Genomic DNA, 18570 nt, shown 5'->3' on the forward strand with positions numbered 1-18570 from the left:
TCCTTCACCCTCTCCTCCATTGCTAACTGTTCCTCTGGAGATCAAGTTTTCACATTTCCATTTCTCTTTGAAATACTCTCTTTCTCTTTCTACCCATTTTCTGCTGCCTCTAGTTCAAGTTTTCTTCATTTCCATTGCTTGTTCAAATTCAAGCTTCTTTGTTTGTAACTGAAGTCTTACTACCTCCAGCTGTGACTCACTATTGTCAGGTATCACTTCCAACTTCAAATGCTGTGCTATCACTTCAACTCTTGTCAGCTTTCTTTTCCTAAGGTAACAGGTAACCTCAACTGCAACTTGTCTGCCAACTCTGTTAACTTACCCTTAGATACTTTTGTAACCCAATCAGAGTTATATCTTCTACTTCCAAAACTGTTTTGGCCATGAATACAGCCATTTTTGCAGTCTCGCCACTGTAAAATCCTTCATACCAACTCCTGAATTCAAAGTGCTTCTCGTACTTGTAACCTTAAGATTCACCAATTCCAAATCAATCAAGGAATTTCAAATATCCTGCAAAGAGCCCCCAATTTGTTATGACGTGGCAGATGATGTGTAGCAGGCGAGTAAAATCCATGACGGAAACTTGATCACGCTATCACAAAGGTTTTGCAATTTGTATTTTTTCGAGATCTGTGCACTGAATTCAGAAGTGATAAGTCCACCAAGACTTTTAGAGATTTTTTAAAAACTAAATTAAAATATTTATTAACAAAGGAAAAGATTTCAAGCACATACATAGAACTACAAATTATTATTATAATAACTCCTAAAATCTCTAATTAACCTGACTCACAGTTACACCCCCTTTAAGGTGACTGTCCAAAAATAGATTTTAGATTTTAAACCGATCCAGCAAATTAACACAATAGCCTCGACAGTAGAATTCCAAAATGGCTTTCTTCAGCTTCAGTTTCTGTAGACAGCAGGCTTATGCACAAATGCTGGAGGCTTCGTTAAGGCTATTTCAAACACTTCTGTTAGATCTTACAATGCCTTCCCCTGACATATAGCCTCATTCTCCTTTATTTATGTTTCTCCCTTTTTAATATGTAAACTCCATTGTTTCCATATGCCTTTGGAACATTATCTTTCTCATAATATAAATCTTTTCATGTTGCCAATATTCTCATTAACTTCTTTGAAACTCAAACCTCCCTTCATCCATCTAAAAATGCAAATTCTTGTCACACCTTACATGCTAAGACTCCAACCATGTTTACCTACTTAGCAGTTCAAAGACACTTCTGTGCCTTACTTCTTTTGATAACTTCAACTTGCAATCTGCTTGGCTACAAAATGTGATTAGACCACACACACAGAAAAACACAACCTCTCATAAATCTACGTTACAGTAAACCAGAAAAGATATTATGAAAATTATTATACTTTAGTATAAAGTATCTACATTCTGGGCTTTGTGTATTATAGCAAGTTGGATCGAGTGAGTGGACCAGCTGTTAATGTCATGATAGAAAAAAGAAGCATCAATGTCAAAGATGCCTAATTTCTGTCATATTTATTATGGAAATAATAGGATGTATTATCAGAGAGGAATTTGGCACTCAAGAACTCATTCATTTATTTGCAAGACATTGTCTTGTTTTTTTTGTTTCAATGATGCACACAAGCCATTGACATTGTAGCTGAGCTAACTTTATTGATAACACATTTTCCTAACATGAACACATATCTGCACTAACTGAATTCTATTAAGATAGGTTCCAACACGTGCTATCTGATCCTCAACCCCCAGGTCAGGTGACCCCCTATCTAGTACAAAGTATTGTGTAGTATCTAATACTGGAGTCCACTACTACAATCAGCAATTGTTATGAAATTTCCTTTTTTTTTAAGAAAAACTTCTATACAACTCAAGTATACAAAGTCTCATATCTATTTTTTATCACTGTTTTGATCAGTCCGTTTTGTCTTTTACTTACCTCTGTATCTCTGTGGTTTTTTTCACAATTCTTCCACTGGATGTTCTGAATGGTGAAAGAGGTGATTTTGAAAGACAAGGGGCCTTCTCCAGCTCTGTGTCACTATCATCCCTTGGACAGTTTTCAGGACATTCAGGCTTTGTCTGGTTATCTGTTGCTTCACTGGTGCATTCTGGTTTTTGATCTTCAGCTACAATTTCTGGTTCAGAGCAGGGTTGCATTTCATTTGTTTTACGTAAGAATTTCCATTTTCTCCTGTACTGTTGTCCGTTTGGAGTCTGCACAATGTAAGACCTTGGTTCTCCTGTGATTCCTGTGACAACAACAGAATTCCAGATCCCTTCATGCTGAATCCTCAGTGCCTCTCCCATATTCAGGTCAGGCAGAGATCAAGGTACTGTTTCTGCTTCTGCTGTCTCAGTTTGAGCAGGTCCTGCATGCTGCAGCTCACTGGCTGTGGAAATAACAGTTGGGACACAGTTGGAAGCTTAGTTCTTAGTCTTCTCCCCATCAGGAGCTGGAGATGAGCCAATGCCCTCTAATGGATTATTCCTGAAATCCAGCAGAACCAGTTGGGGATCCCTTGCCTTTGCCTTCTTCAACAGGTGTTTTAAGGTCTGCACAGTACGTTCCACCGTTCCGTTGGATTGTGGATATTTGGGACTTGAAGTAATGTGGCAAAGCTCCCAGTCCTGTGCAAATTTGTGAAACTCAGTGCCTGAGAATTGTGATCCGTTATCTGAGATGAGCACTTCAGGTATGCCTTGGCAAGCAAAAATTGATTTAAAATGATTTATTACTGTGATGCTTTTACTATCATTTCTGAGCAGCAGAGACTCAAGAAACTTTGAGTAATAATTTACTACTAGCAGGTACTCACTGTTGTCAAATGTGAACAAGTCCACTCCAAATTTCTGCCAGGGCCTCTCTGGAACATTGTGTGGTTGAAGTGGTTCTTTTTGTTGCGATTTACTGTACTTTTGGCACACTGCACACACATTGACCATTTGCCCAATTTGTGCTCCCATTCCAGGCATTACATTACATCTCGAGCTCTTCTCCTGCATGTTTCTATGCCGAGGTGACTTTCATGTATGCACTATAGCATTTCTTTCCTCAGTGTTGCAGGAATTGTGATCTTTTCTCCCTTGAAGAGGATTCCTTCTGGTACATTAAGTTCTTCATGAAAGTTCCAGTACTTTTATACAGCAGAAGGGGCTCCACCCCGATGTGTGGGCCTGCCAGTTTGCACAAACTGCTGCAGTTTTCTCAGGGTGGTGTCTTGGTGGCTTCCCTGATCTCATCTTGTTTGTTTACATCAACAGGTAAGTTCTTTGTCAGCATGTGAACCTACGCTTCCATTTCTTTATCCACTTCCTCTATGATGGGTAGGTATGCACGTGACAGAGTGTCTGCGATGTACATTTGCTCGGTTTGTATTTAACTCTGACCTGGTACTTCTGCAGATGCATTAATAATCTTTAAATTCTTGGTGGTGGACAGTTCAGGGGCTTTTTAAGTATAGCTTCCAAAGGCTTATGATCAGACTCTACCTCCATGTCTTGCCATAGACAAACCGGTGGAAATGTTCTAGGCCAACACAATTGCTAGCATTTCTTTCTCTATTTGGGCACACCGCTGCTGTGTTTCAGCCATTGCCTTTGAAGTGTATGCCACTGGTGCCTCATTTTGCAAGAGGGCAGCTCCCAGGCCAGTCTTTGAAGCATCCACTGAGATCTTGACTGGCTGCTTGACATCATAATACTTTAACACTGGTGCCTGGGTCAGTGTTCTCTTCAGACTGGTCAATGCTTCCTGGTGATTTTGTTCCCATTGCCATTCCACATCATTTTGTAGAAGTTCTCTGAGAGTTGCTGTCAGGTCTGACATGTTTGGAATGAATTTCCCAAGAGAGGTCACCATTCCCAAAAACCTCTCCAAGTCTTTCTTACATTCTGTGGGTGGCATGTTCACGACTGCTTTGATTTTACTTGCTGTCTCTGGGAGTGGTCGATGCTGACACTGGGTATAAAGTTGGGGGGAGCGGTTACACTGTCAGGGTAGTGTAGAGGGAGCTCTGTATTGTACCTGTTCCTGGGAGTGTTTGATGCTGACACTGGGTAAAAAGTGGGAAGGAGGTTACTTTGTCAGGGTAGTGTAGAGGGAGCTCTTAAAAAAAAATTGTGTGCAGTTCTGGTCGTCCAACTACAGGAAGGATATCAGTAAGATTGAAAGAGTGCAGAGAAGATTTACTAGGATGTTGCCGGATCTTAAGGAGTTGAGTTACAGGGAAAGATTAAACAGGTTAGGACTTTATTCCTTAGAGCTTAGAAGGATGAAGGGAGATTTGATAGAAGTTTACAAAATTATGAGGGGTATAGACAGAGTAAATGCGAGTAGGCTCTTTCCACTTAGACTAGGAGAAATAAACACGAGAGGACATGGCTTTAGGGTGAAAGGGGAAAGGTTTAGGGGGAACATTAGGGGAAACTTATTCACTCAGTGGTGAGAGTGTGGAACGAGCTGCCATCTGACGTGGTAAATGCGGGCTCACTCTTAAATTTTAAGAATACATTGGATAGATACGTGGATGGGAGAGGTCTGGAGGGTTATGGACTGGGTGCAGGTCAATGGGATTAGCGGAATAATATTTCGGCACAGACTAGAAGGTTCGAATGGCCTGTTTTCTGTGCTGTAGTGTTCTATGGTACTTGGGTCCGGCTTCAGTCCCTCACTTGTTAGCATATGTCCCAAGTACTTGATTTCATGAAGACCTATTTTGCACTTTTCCTTCTTCAACTTGAGGTTCCTTTCTCTAGTTCTGGCCACCTGCCTCAGTCCGTGGTCATGTTCTTTGTCAGTGTAGGTTTCCATGCCCTCTAACCCTTCAAACAGCTGCTTCACTGTTCTGTGGAACGCCTCAAGAGCTGAAATAATGCCAAAAAGTAAGCGTAAAAACCTGTAGCGCCCGTATGGTGTGTTGGAAGGTACAGAGATAGGAGCTGCGTTCATCCAGCTTGACCTGCCAGAACCCTGAACTCACATCCAAGACTAAATAGTATTTAGCATCAGCTAGCTTACACATGATCTCTTCTACTGTGAGCAGCTGGTAATGCACTGTTTGTACTGCCTGGTTTAGGTCTCTGGGACCCAGACAGACTCAGATTCTCATCTGATTTTTCTACAGTTACAATTGGATTAACCCACTTTGTCGGTTCTTCAGTTTTCTTGATGATGTGAAGTTTCTCTATTCTGTCCAACTCTGCTTTCAGTTGGTCTCTCAGAATTACTGGTATTTTCCTGGGCAGATGTATTTTGAGTGTCACAGTTTCGTCACTCTTGATGGTGTGTTCTCCTTTTAGGCAACCAATCCCCAATCTTTATACTTCTTCAGGATGTCATTAGTGGTTACAGTCATTTTTCTCTTGATTAGCCTCAGATTTTCACAAGTTTTGATTCCAAGAATGAGTTTTGCATCAGTTTTCCCCTATGAATGGAAGTGCTCGAGACTGTTTTTTGTAGTTCACTTTGAATGTGCACTTGCCTTCTACTGCAATGTTTTCATCTGTAAAAGTAGACAGCTTCACTTTTGTTTTAGTTAGCTGTTTTTCTTTGCTTATCTTACGATGCAGGCCTATGGGAATGACATTTGCTAGTGCACCTGTGTCAAGCTTGAAATTAACTATCATGTTGGCAATTTTTAAATTAACCTTCCATTCATCTTCTTTTGAATTTGTTATTGCTGCACCAACGTTAAGTTCAGTTTCAGTGACTGTGTCAATCGTGTGCACTTTCTTCGATTTACACATCTTAACAAAGCGATTTAGTTTATCACAGTTCTTACACTGCTTTCCGTAGGCTGGACAATTATGTGGTAAATGCTCTGTTCCACATTGGCTGCATTTAAATGTTTTAATAGCAGTTTTGTTCTTTTTACATTCAGAGTAAGTATTTGTTCTTTCAAAGGGCTGTTTCTGTTTAACTGCATCTAACACTCGATCATGTGCAGCTTATCATTTTCTGTCATCTGTTAAATCTGGCATTTTGTTATTTCTGCCACTGCAGATATTTATTGCTTTCTCCAACGTGAGATCAACTTCTCTCAAAAGCCGCTGTCTCAGAGTGTCATTTGCGATTCCTCAAATTATTCTATATTGGATGAGTCATTCTTCAAGCTGTCCAAATTCAAATGATTTAGCTCATTTTGTGAACTCAGTTACATACTGATTAATGTTGTCACTGCTTTGCGGCACGTAAAAAATCAGCGTGTTTCATATGTGATGTTTTTCTTAGGACTGCAGCAGGCTTCGAACTTTTCCCTTATTTCTTTCAAATCATTTCATTTCTCATCACTTTCAAACGTGAATGTGTTATAGACTTCTAGAGATTCTTCCCCTGCTATGTGAAGGAAGATGGAAGACTGTACTTGAGGGTCTTTTTTATCACGGCCAGTAGGTGTGAGGTACAGCTCAAATCGCTGCTGGAACCTCCTCCAGTTTTCAGTGCGATTTCCCTCCAAACTGAGCTCTGCCGGTGGTTTCAAAACCTCCATTGTACGTTTGGTTTACTTCTGATACCATGTTCTGTTTTTTGGGTTCAATGATGTGCACAGGCTGTTGACATTGTAGCTGAGCTAACTTTATTGATAATACATTTTCTTAACATGAACACATATCTGCACAAACTGAATTCTATCAAGAACGGTTCCAACATGTGCTATCTTACCTCCAACCCCAGATCAGGTGACCCACTATCTAGTACAGAGTACTGTATAGTATCTAATATTGGAGCCCACTACCACAATCAGCCATTGTCATGACAGAACTGACTTTTTCCTTCAGTAGCATTCAAAGTCAAAAACAAATATTCCACACAAGCTCAAACTGAGATTGTTAACATTTTGTTGACTTCTATAACTTCATATGTGCAACTCTGAAAAGGGGAATGAAAATGGAAGTTTTGATTTACAGGGCCATAGCAGAAATTAATCTAAGAGTTTGTAAAATATATTTGCAAAGTCCTTGAACATGTTGTTACCTTCCAAATCTGTGCCCATTATTCCTGGAACTGCATGTTTAAATCTCTCTTATCAGGTTTCTGTCCCCACCACAGTACCAAAATGGCTCTTATCAAAATCACAAGTGAAATCCTATGTGACTGAGACATAGGTCAAGAAGGATGAAGAAGGCTGACCACACCACACCATCTTCCTCTAATGCCTCCACTGACATGCAGCTGGGTGGGACTGCTCTCATGTGGTTTTATTCTTAGCTATCTAATTGTAGCCAGAGTATCAATTGTAAAGGCTTCCCTTATTGTTTCTGCACTCTTACAAGTGGTGCCCCACTCTCATTCCTGCCATTTTTAATTCTAGACATGACTATTCCAATGCACTGCTAGCTGGTCTCCCCCATTCTATTGTCAATAACCTTGAAGTTATCCAAAACTCTCCTGCCCGTGTCTTAACTCGTACAAAGTCCCATTTCCCTACCGCCCCCCCCACCCTTGTACTCACTGATCAGTCAAGAACTTCTTGATCTTAAAACTCTCATTATTGATTACAAGTCCCTCCACGGCCTCAACCCTCCCTATCTCTGTAATTTCCTCAAGATACCTGTGCTCATCTAACTCTGGCCTCTTAAGCATGCCTGATTTTGATTGCTACACCATAGTTGGCCATGCCTTCAGCTCTTAGGCCCTAAGCTCTGCAATTTCCTCCCTACATCTCTCCATCTCACTTTCTTCCTTTAAGACACTCCTTAACACCTACCTCTTTTAACATGTTTCTGTTCATTTGACTTATGTGGTCCAGTGTCATATTTATTTTATAACGCTCCTATGAAGCATCTTGGGACATTAAAGGTATATATAAATATAAGTTGTTGCTATAATTGTTAACGTTTGAATACATAGATGATTTTTGATAAAGGCAACTGAGCAGAAGTAGTAATGATTTGCCGTATAATTGAAATAGTTATTTAAATTACATTTTGAGAATTCAATTCTAAATTGTTTTTGTTTTACCTTAGGACCGTCCATTATCTGCCAGAGAACGAAGAAGATTAAAACAATCCCAAGAAAAGTATCCTTATTCAGGTACCCACTGGTGTTTCTTTCTATAATTTGTTTTCGCTCTTGGAGGCGCTAATTCCTTGTAGGGTACAATTCCAGAAGTGTGCAAACCTTCTAGTATCTTGCTCTTTTGGCCATTACAGTCTAGGCAGTGATTGTTGGTGGGCTGTTTGATAGGGGCTGTTGGAGCCAAGATCAATCCTGATTTTAGTTGAGGTCATAGGTGAATTGCTGCACAATAACCGAAAGTCAAATTTTTCATTAATTTTGCCTTCCATGGCCAATTCCAACATTCCTGGAATGCTCAACTATAATGTTCCTGCCACTGATGGACTGGAGATTAAATCCAAGACTTTCCCAATCTGCAAGACACAGCTACTCAGTGGAAAAACTTCCTGAGCCATCAGGCTGGCTGTTCACTGGACTTTAATCCCAAGTAGGAACAGTGTAAGACAGAAAATGGACAGGAAGGTACTTTTTGTGTAAAATACTCCTTCCCTCCTCCTTCCATTTTAGCTGTGTTATGTGAAAAACTGCTGTAAAGGCTTCCCATCTGGATTGATATCTTTATAGGACTCCTACTACCACCGCCACCTCCGAACAGCTTTGTAATATTTTGCTTAGTCCATTCACCATTGTAAGCATTTTTCATTCCAGTCTGGTGCGCAGTTACCAATATTCCAAATATCTTTACATGATAGAGTTGCCTTATCCCACTTCTGTCACACATGCAATATAATACTCTATAATTCTAATTTATAAAATTACACTAATTCCAATTGTGTGGATTTCCTCACCAGTTTCCACTTCAAGAAGGAGCTCACATTGTGGGGCTTTAGAAGCTAACTCATATGAAGAGAACAAAAAGGTGAAAGTCAGCCAATCCTTATCAGATATAGCTATCTATCATCGAAAGGTAATGTTATGCTCATTAGAATTTATTGTAATGTATTCTGTACCATTTAGATTACAATTAGTCATACAAAACAAAACCTCCTGCACACCAGTGCATTAACTCCTACTGGAAGACAACAAAGGAATTTATATTTGAGTATTAATGAATTTGAGTTTCCACTGCTTTCAGCAGGTAAAGGAACTTAGACTCAAGTCTTCACGACAGGTAGGAAACAATCAGTGAGCAAGTTAGGATGAAAAGTACTAATTAAGAAGGACGAAGGAGCTAAAATGCAACGCATCAAAAATGTTCAGTCAGCAAACAGATACAATAAATTAGCCAGCAGGAAAGTGAACAGGCAGCCAATAAAGCCTTTCGGAATATTTTTTGGAAAAATCTTTCAACCATCATCTTGTGTTGAAAGTAACCGAAAGACATAGCATTAGACACAGCATCATAATATAACTAGTACTAACTAAAAACAAGGATCATATATAATTTCTAACATCATAACCACAAAAATTACATAGTTCCCATCAGCATCCATTAAAAATAACTCTAAAGATGTCTTTTGTAGTTTTGCCATTTTTGCATGAATATTTTCATTTGGAATCCTGTTCCTACATTTTGGAAAAAAGAAACTCAACCAAAAAGTAGAGTCTCTCAATCCTTCAACACCACTGCGTTTGTCACTGCATCTGAGACTACCATTCCAGAATATGCATAAGACTCCCTTATTCTCCTCAATTTAATAAAGTAATGCGGGCTTTAGACAGGAAGTCATGGTTTTCTCCATGAGTGACCATATTACTCATAGCAAAATATAATTCTGAAAATTTAAAGACAAATTCAAAATTCAGAACTCTGATTGGACAAACAAAACATGTTCTCCCATATAGCCTTCTGATCAGAAAACAGATGCGAGGAAAACGATTTCTCACAACAACTGCCATTACAGTTTGACCTGTTCCAACAGGTGAGTCCCCTGTTTGATTTTAAAATTCTGTGCCTTGCTTACCCCCTGAGCTTCACCTCCCTGCCAATTGCTGTACTATGCTGTACTCTCCTCTCTTTCCCTCCCTCTCCAGTGTGTTCTACTCCTTGCCTGCCTCCACTGACCATTGTGCTCTCATTTCCTCAGTTGCACCTTTCTCTGGCTCAAAATGAAATCACACTAAATGTCATAACTGTCAGATCCCAATTACCCATGAGGAATGTTTCTGAATCAGCCAGTATAAACTTTAAAAGACTCCAACTAAATGGTGTAATGTTTTACTATAATATTTCACCTTGTGATAATTGCACCTAATGACACATAAACAATTTAACATAACAGCTGAGTTGATATATGCTTTCTGTTGTATTTTAAAGAGAGATTATGGTGTACTTCAGTATTTCCTCAAGTCATAAGCAGAAATCTGGATGATTGTAACAAAATATTATTTGGTGCTTTAAAAATTACATCCCTTCCAAAACAACACACTGATTGAAGGAAGAATGTACAAAAAGCTACATTTTGTTTCATGTTTTGAACTAATACATTATTTTATCCTTATTTTGCCAGAGGACAAGTGAGTCATCCCATCGCTTTTCGGATGATGACGAGTATAGCTCTTCAACCAGCTCAACTGACAAATCAGAGGGGGACTGCAAAGAAGCGTGAGTATTTAAACTTTTGTCCTTTTTGTTTTATGATGGTATTTCTAGTTTGGGTATCAGTTTACAAGGAAACTATTTCTGCTCAAAGATAGATTTGGTTAGCATTCTATTTGAGTCTCCTTCACTGGTGATAGCTGGTTGATCCACTGAGAAACAACGAAGTGTGTCCCTATATCAATATGTGGGTTGGAGAAATAATTTTCACCAATAATGCATTGCTGCTTGTTTAGTACACTGATCAATTGGTATCATAGGATCATCAAAGTGACACAAAACCTTGGAAGATTTGTGCAAAATAAGTTTGTGAGGCAAAATGCCAGTATGCTAAAAGACAGCTGATGTGTTATTAATGGTGGAAGCCACCAGGGCAGTTTCAACAGACTGAGTTTGAAGAAAGACCAGAGAAACTAGGGCTCATTAATCTTGAGTGAGCTGAGAAGATGATCTTGCACAGGTATAGGGGATAGGAAAAGCTAAGTGCAGAACACTTCACATGAAACCATGATAGTGGGAAAAGGAAGCAGGTTCAAATAAATAAAAGATAAATTTAACAACAATAACTACTTGTAGTGCCATTAACAAAATAAAATGTTCCAAGGCACTTCACAGGAGCATTATAAAATAAAGTATGACACCAGGCCACTTAAGGAGATATTAGGGCAGATGACCAAAAGTTCAGAGGTAGATTTAGGAAGTGTCTTCAAAGAGGAAAGTAAAGTAGAGGGGGGAGGTATAGGAAGGGTATTCCAGAACTTGGGGCCTAAGCAACTGAAGGTGCTTCACCAATGGTGAAGCAATTAAAATCAGGGATACATAAGAGGCCAGCATTCGATGAATGCAGATATTTAGAAGGATTGTGGGGCTGGAGGAGATTACAGAGATAGGGAAGGGCAAGGACATGGAGGGATTTTAAAACAAGAATAAAAATTTTAAAATCAAGACTTTGCTTGACTGGAAACCAGTGATGGTCAGTGAGCTCAGAATGATGGATGAACAGGTCTTGGTGTGGATTTAGACAGGAATAGCCTCAATTTTACGGATGGTAGAATTTGGGAGACCAGCCAGGAGTGTATTGGAATAGTCAATTCTAGAGGGAAACAAAGGCATGAATGAGGGTTTCAGCAGCAGATGAGCTGAGACAAGGGTGAAGTCAATCAATGTTACGAAGGCAGTTTCAGTGAAAGCACAAATGAGAGACCAGAAGGTCATTTGGGGGTCAAATGTGACACCAAGATTGTGAACAGACTGACTTACCCTCAATCTGTTGCCAGGTAGAGGCATGGAGTTGGTAACTAGGGAATGAAATTTGGAGTTCCTTATGTACAATCGTGTCTGATGGGGAGGTTGTGGCATAGTGGTGTTGTCACTGAACAGGTAATCTAGAAACCTAGGGTAATGCACTGGGGAACCCAGGTTCAAATCTCAACACGGCAGATGGTAGAATTTGAATTCAATAAAAATCTGGAATTAAAAGTCTAATGATGACCATAAAACTACGCCAATTGTCAGAGAAACCCATCTGGTTCATTAGTAACCTTTAGGGAAGGAAACATGTCGTCCTTACCTCATCTGGCCTATGTGACTCCAGACCCACAGCAATGTGGTTGACCCTTAAATACCCTCTGAAATGGCCTAGCAAACCACTCTGCTGTATCAAACAGCTAAAAAGTCTAAAAGGAATGAAACCTCACATCCACCTGGCATCAACCTAGGCACCGGAAATTACAACGGCAAACTCAGTCCTGTTGACTGCAAAGTCCTCCTTACTGGCATCTGGGGATTTGTGCCAAAATTGGGTGAGCTGACTCACAGACTAATCAAGCAACAGCCTGACATAGTTATACTCACGGAATCATACCTTGTAGATAATGTTCCAGAAACCACAAAATCATAAGACATAGGAGCAGAAATTAGGCCAATCGGCCCACCGAGTCTGCTCCGCCATTCAATCATGGCTGATAAGTTTCTCAACCCCATTCTCCCGCCTTCTCCCCGTAACCTTTGATCCCCTTACCAATCAAGAATCTATCTATCTCGGTCTTAAATACACTCAATGACCTGGCCCCCACAGCCTTCTGTGGCAATGAATTCCATAGATTCACCACTCTCTGGCTAAAGAAGTTTCTCCTCATCTCTGTTCTAAAAGGTCTTCCCTTTACTCTGAGGCGTTGCCCTCAGGTCCTAGTCTCTCCTACTAATGGAAACATCTTCCCCACGCCCACGCTATTCAGGCCTTTCAGTATTCTGTAAGTTTCAATCAGATCCCCCTCATCCTTCTAAACTCCATCTAGTATAGACCCAGAGTCCTCAAACATTCCTCATATGTTAAGCCTTTCATTCCTGGGATCATTCTCGTGAACCTCCTCTGGACCCTCTCCAGGGTCAGCAGACCCTTCCTGAGATATGGGGCCCAAAATTGCTCGCAATATTCTAAATGTGGTCTGACCAGAGCCTTATAAAGCCTCAGCAGCACATCCCTGCTTTTATATTCTAGTCCTCTCGAAATAAATGCCAACATTGCATTTGCCTTCCTAACTACCGACTCAACCTGCAAGTTAACCTTAAGAGAATCCTGGACTAGGACTCCAAAGTCCCTTTGCACTACAGATTTTTGAATTCTCTCCCCATTTAGAAAATAATCTATGCCTCTATTCTTCCTACCAAAGTGCATAACCTCACACTTCCCCATGTTATATTCCATCTGCAATTTCTTTGCCCATTCTCCTAACCTGTCCAAATCCTTCTGCAGCCTCCCCGCCTCCTCAATACTACCTGTCCCTCCACCTATCTTTGTATCATCTGCAAACTTAGCCAGGATGCCCTCAGTTCCTTCATCTAGATCATTAATGTATAAAGTGAAAAGTTGTGGTCCCAACACTGACCCCTGTGGAACTCCACTAATCACCAGCCGCCGTCCTGAGAAGGACCCCTTATCTCCACTCTCTGCCTCCTGCCAGACAGCCAATCTTCTATCTATACCTTGCCTTTAACACCATGGGCTCTTATCTTACTGAGCAGCCTCCTGTGCGACACCTTGTCAAAGGCCTTCTGGAATTCCAAATAGATAACATCCATTGGCTCTCCTTTGTCTAACCTACTCATTACCTCCTCAAAGAATTCTAACAGATTTGTCAGGCGTGACGTCCCTTTGATGAAACCATTCTGACTTTGCCCTATTTTACCATGCACTCCCAAATATTCTGAAATCTCATCCTTAACAATGGATGTTAATAAAATCTTACCAATGACCGACGTCAGGCTAATCGGCCTGTAATTTCCCGTTTTTTGCCTCACTCCCTTCTTAAACAGGGGGGTTACATTAGCGATTTTCCAGTCCTCTGGGACCCTCCCTGACTCGAGTGATTCCTGAAAGATCACCACTAATGCCTCCACTATCTCTTCAGCTATCTCCTTCAGAACTCTGGGGTGTAATCCATCTGGTCCAGGTGATTTATTCACCTTCAGACCTTTCAGTTTTCCTAGCACCTTCTCCTTGGTAATGGCCTCTATACTCACCTCTGCCCCCCGACTCTCTTGAACTTTGGGGATGTCACTCGTGTCTTCCACTGTGAAGACTGATGCAAAGTACCTATTCAATTCCTCCGCCATTCCTTTGTTCCCCACTACTACTTCTCCAGCGTCATTTTCCAGCAGCCCAGTGTCCACTTTTGCCTCCCTCTTACCCTTTATATATCTAAAAAAACTCTTGCAATCTTCTTTTATATTACTAGTTAGTTTACCCTCATATTTAATCTTTTCCCTCCTTATTTTTTTAGTTATCCTCTACCATCACTATGCCTGGGTATGTCCTGTCCCACCGGCAGAACGGACCCAGCAGAATTGGCGGTATAGTGGAATGCAGTAGGGAGTTGCCCTGGGAATCCTCAACATTGACTCTGGACCACATGAAGTCTCATGGCATCAGGTCAAACATGGGCAAGGAAACCTCCTGCTGATTACCACGTACCGTCCCCCATCAGCTGATGAATCAGTACTCCTCAATGTTGAACACCACTGAGGGTGGCAAGGACACAGAATGTACTCTGGGTAGGGAACTTCAATGTCCATCACCAAGAGTGGCTCGATAGCATCAGTATAGACTGAGTTGGCCAAGTCCTAACGGACAGTGCTGCTCGACTGGGTCTGTGGCAGGTGGTGAGGCAACCAACAAGAGGGAAAAACATACTTGACCTCGTCCTCACCAATCTACCTGTTGCAGATGTATCTGTCCATGACAGTATCGGTAGGAATGACCATCACAGTCCTTGTGGAGAGGAAGTCATATCTTTATATTGAGGATACCCTCCATAATGTTGTGTGGCACTACCACCATGCTAAATGGGATAGATTTCATACAGATCTATAAACTCAAGACTGGGCATCCATAAAACGTTGTGGGCCATCAGCAGCAGCAGAATTGTGCCGAACCACAATCCGCAACCTCATGGCCCAGCATACCCCCACTCTACCATTATCACCAAGCCAGGGGTTCAACCCTGATTCACTATAGAGTGCAGAAGAGCATGTCAAGAGCAGCACCAGGCATACCTAAAAATTATGTGTCAGCATGGTGAAGCTACAATGCAGGACTGTGTTCCAAACAGCATAAACAGCAAGTGATAGAGCTAAGCGAATCCACAACCATTGGATCAAATCTAAGCTCTGCAGTCCTGCCACATACAGTCGTGAATGGTGGTGGACAATTAAGCAACTCACTGGAGGAGGAGGTTCCACAAATATCCCCATCCTCAATGTTGGGGGAGCCCACCACATCAGTGCAAAAAATGAGGCTGAAGCATTCGCAACAATCTTCAGCCAGAAGTGCCGAATGTATGATCCATCTTGGCCTCCTCCAGAGGTCCCCATCATCACGGATATCAGTCTTCAGCCAATTCCATTCGCTCCACGTGATATTGAGAAACAGCTGAAGGCACTGGATACTGTAAAGGCTATGGGCCCTGACAATATTCTGACAATAATACTGAAGACTTGTGCTCCGAACTTGCCGCGCCCCCAACCGAGTTACTACCGCGCCACTACAGCTACAACACTGGCATCTACCTGGCTATGTGGAAACTTGCCCAGGTAAGTCATGTACACAAAAAGCAGGACAAATCCAACCTGGCCAATTACTGCCTCATCAGTCTACTCTCCATCATCAGTAAAGTGATGGAAGGAGTCATCAAGTGGCACTTGCTTAGCAATAACCTGCTCACTGACACTCAGTCTGGGTCCCGCCAGCGCCCACTCAGCTCCTGACCTCAATACAGCCTTGGTACAAACATGGACTGAAGAGCCGAACTTCAGAGGTGAGGTGAGAGTGACTGCCCTTCACATCAAGGCAGCATTTGACGGAGTGTGGCATCAAGGAGCCCTAGCAAAACTGGAGTCAATGGGAATCAGGGGGAAAACTCTCCGCTGGTTGGAGTCATACCTAGCACGAAGGAAGATGGTTGAGGTTGTTGAAGATCAATCATCTCAGTTTCAGGACATCACTGAAGGAGTTCTTTAGGTAGTTTCTAGGTCCAACCATCTTCAGCTGCTTCATCAATGACCTTCGTTCCATCATAAGGCCAGAAGTGGGGATGTTCACTGATGATTGCTCAATATTCAGCACTATTCGTGACTTCTCAGATACTGAAGCAGCCCATGTTCAAATGCAGCAAGACCTGGACAATATTCAGGCTTGGGCTGACAAGTGGCAAGTAACATTCATGCCAGACAAAGACCATCTCCAACAAGAGAGGATCTAATCATCGCCCCTTGACATTCAATGGCATTCCTATCACTGAATCCCCTACCATCGATGAATCCCCCACCAGCAACATCCTGGGAGTTACCATTGACCAGAAACTGAACTGGACTAGCCCATACTATGGCTACAAGAGCAGGTAAGAGGCTAGGAATCCTGCGGACAGTAACTCACATCCTGATTCCCCAAAGCCTGTCCACCATTTACAAGGCAAAGTCAGGAGTGTGATGGAATAAATACTCTTCACTTGCCTCTATGAGTGCAGCTCCAACAATACCCAAGAAGCTTGACACCATCCAGGACAAAGCAGCCCACTTGATTGGCACCCCATCCACAAACATTCACTCCCTCCACCACTGACGCACAGTGGCAGCAGTATGTACCATCTACAAGATGCACTGCAGGATCTCACCAAGGCTACTTAGACAGCACGTTCCAAACCCACGACTGCTACCATCTAAAAGGACAAGAACAGCTGATGCATGGGAACACCACCACCTGGAAGTTCCCCTCCAAGCCACTTACCATCCTGACTTGGAAATATATTGCCATTTCTTCACTCTTGCTAGGTAAAAATCCTGGAACTCCGTCCCTAACTGCATTGTGAATGTACCTACACCACATGGACCACAGTGGTTCAAGAAGGCAGCTCACCACTGCCTTCTCAAGGACAATTAGGGATGGGCAATAAATGCTGGCCTAACCAGTGATGCCCATGTCCAATGAGCGAATTAAAAAAAACTCCACTTTCCCATCTGATCCCCATTTCCCTTGATTCCTGTAGGATCTGTCAATCTCAATCTTCAATATATTCAACAACTAAGCTTCCACAGCGCTCTGAGGTAGAGAATTCCAAAGATTCACAACCACCTGAGTGAAGCACGGTGGAGATACACTCCTGACATGGCTACAAAAGCTCATCTGGGAACAAGAGTTCATGGTGGGGGTTCTCAGGGAGGATATTCAAGAATGGAGACAAGTCCAATTGCAATAACTGCAGAGCAGTATCCACAGGAAAGATCATTGCAAAGACCCTTCTCAATCATCTACTCCCCATGGCCAAAGAGCTCCTTCCAGAATCGCAGTGGTGTTTTCGCCCATCGTGAGGCACTATGGGCATGATTATTACTCTGCAAGAAAAATGCAAAGAACACCACCAACTACTGTACATGGCCTTTTCAACCTCATGAAAGTCTTGGGCTGTCAACTGTGAAAGCTTATGGAGTAACTTCCTCAAATGTGACTGCTGTCAGAAATCTTTTGCCATCCTGCACGTAATCCATGATGACATCAAGCTGTGATCCTCATCAATCGAATCCTCACAGACCCTATATCAGTGAAGATTGGATCAAACAAGGCTGGGTTATCAGACCAATCCTCTTCTCCATCTTCCTCGCTGTAATGCTGCACCTCACCTCCAGAAAATTATTCACAGGCCTAGAGATAATCTACTAGATCAGGCAGGAAACTGTTAACCTATGCTACCTTCAACCCAAAACCACTCCAACTTCACTCATTGAGCTCTATGGGTGCTTGTGTGTGTGCTCACTCAAAAACTGAGCTCCAGGTCATTGTCAACTCCTTCTCTTAAGCATATGAGAGAAAAGGGTCTTTCATTAAACACTCAAAAAGCTAAGGTCCTCTTCTAAACCAGTTTCCACAGCACAACACCTCCCCCATTAAGATTAACGGAGAAATCCTGGAAAATGTAGACTATTCTAGTGTGCCAGTCAGGCTGAGGAAGAGTATTTGAGGACCAGAATCTCAAATCCAAGACTGAGCTCATGGTTTATCAGGCAGCAGTGATCACTGTTCTTCTACTTCAGTTGTGTCAGCATCATAGACTAACATCCGTATTTTACCAACATTTATGAATGTGGTTGACAATGTAATAATGACCAATCTATTTGTGTGATTTTGATTAAGGGACAGGTATTGCCCAGGATACCGCAGATAACTCCCCTGCACTACTTCAAATGATGCTCTGGGATCTTTTACATTCACTTGAACAGGCAGATAGGACCTTGGTTTAATGCCACATCCGAAAAGACAGCATTTCCGACAGTACAGTGCTCCCTCCATACTGCACTGGAGTGTCAGCTTGCACTCCTACATGCTTCAGAGACTTGGACAACCTACAGCAGGTGCCTCAAAGCACTGGAGAAGTACTACCAACGGTACCTTTACAAGATCTTCTAAATCTGGTGGCAAGAAAGGCATCACTGAAGAGGTGGAACATCCATCAGCCA

At 41.9% G+C, this 18570-nt stretch overlaps 1 protein-coding gene across 6 annotated transcripts in view; it reads left to right on the plus strand.

The window, feature by feature from the left end:
* nek4 (NIMA-related kinase 4) overlaps positions 1-18570 on the plus strand; it is a 56082-nt gene that overhangs the window by 33818 nt on the left and 3694 nt on the right. For 4 of the 6 annotated variants that reach the window (XM_041192716.1, XM_041192720.1, XM_041192717.1 and 1 more), the window contains exons 11-13: positions 7973-8039; positions 8816-8931; positions 10475-10569. In XM_041192716.1, coding sequence (XP_041048650.1) covers positions 7973-8039; positions 8816-8931; positions 10475-10569 — 278 coding nt within the window. Of the gene's footprint in view, positions 1-7972; positions 8040-8815; positions 8932-9809; positions 9887-10474; positions 10570-18570 lie in introns of all 6 variants that reach the window. The other 2 variants (XR_005943640.1, XM_041192718.1) reach the window with 1 other exon arrangement.

The sequence above is a fragment of the Carcharodon carcharias genome, chromosome 7, assembly GCF_017639515.1.
Source record: "Carcharodon carcharias isolate sCarCar2 chromosome 7, sCarCar2.pri, whole genome shotgun sequence".
Lineage (NCBI taxonomy): Eukaryota > Metazoa > Chordata > Chondrichthyes > Lamniformes > Lamnidae > Carcharodon > Carcharodon carcharias.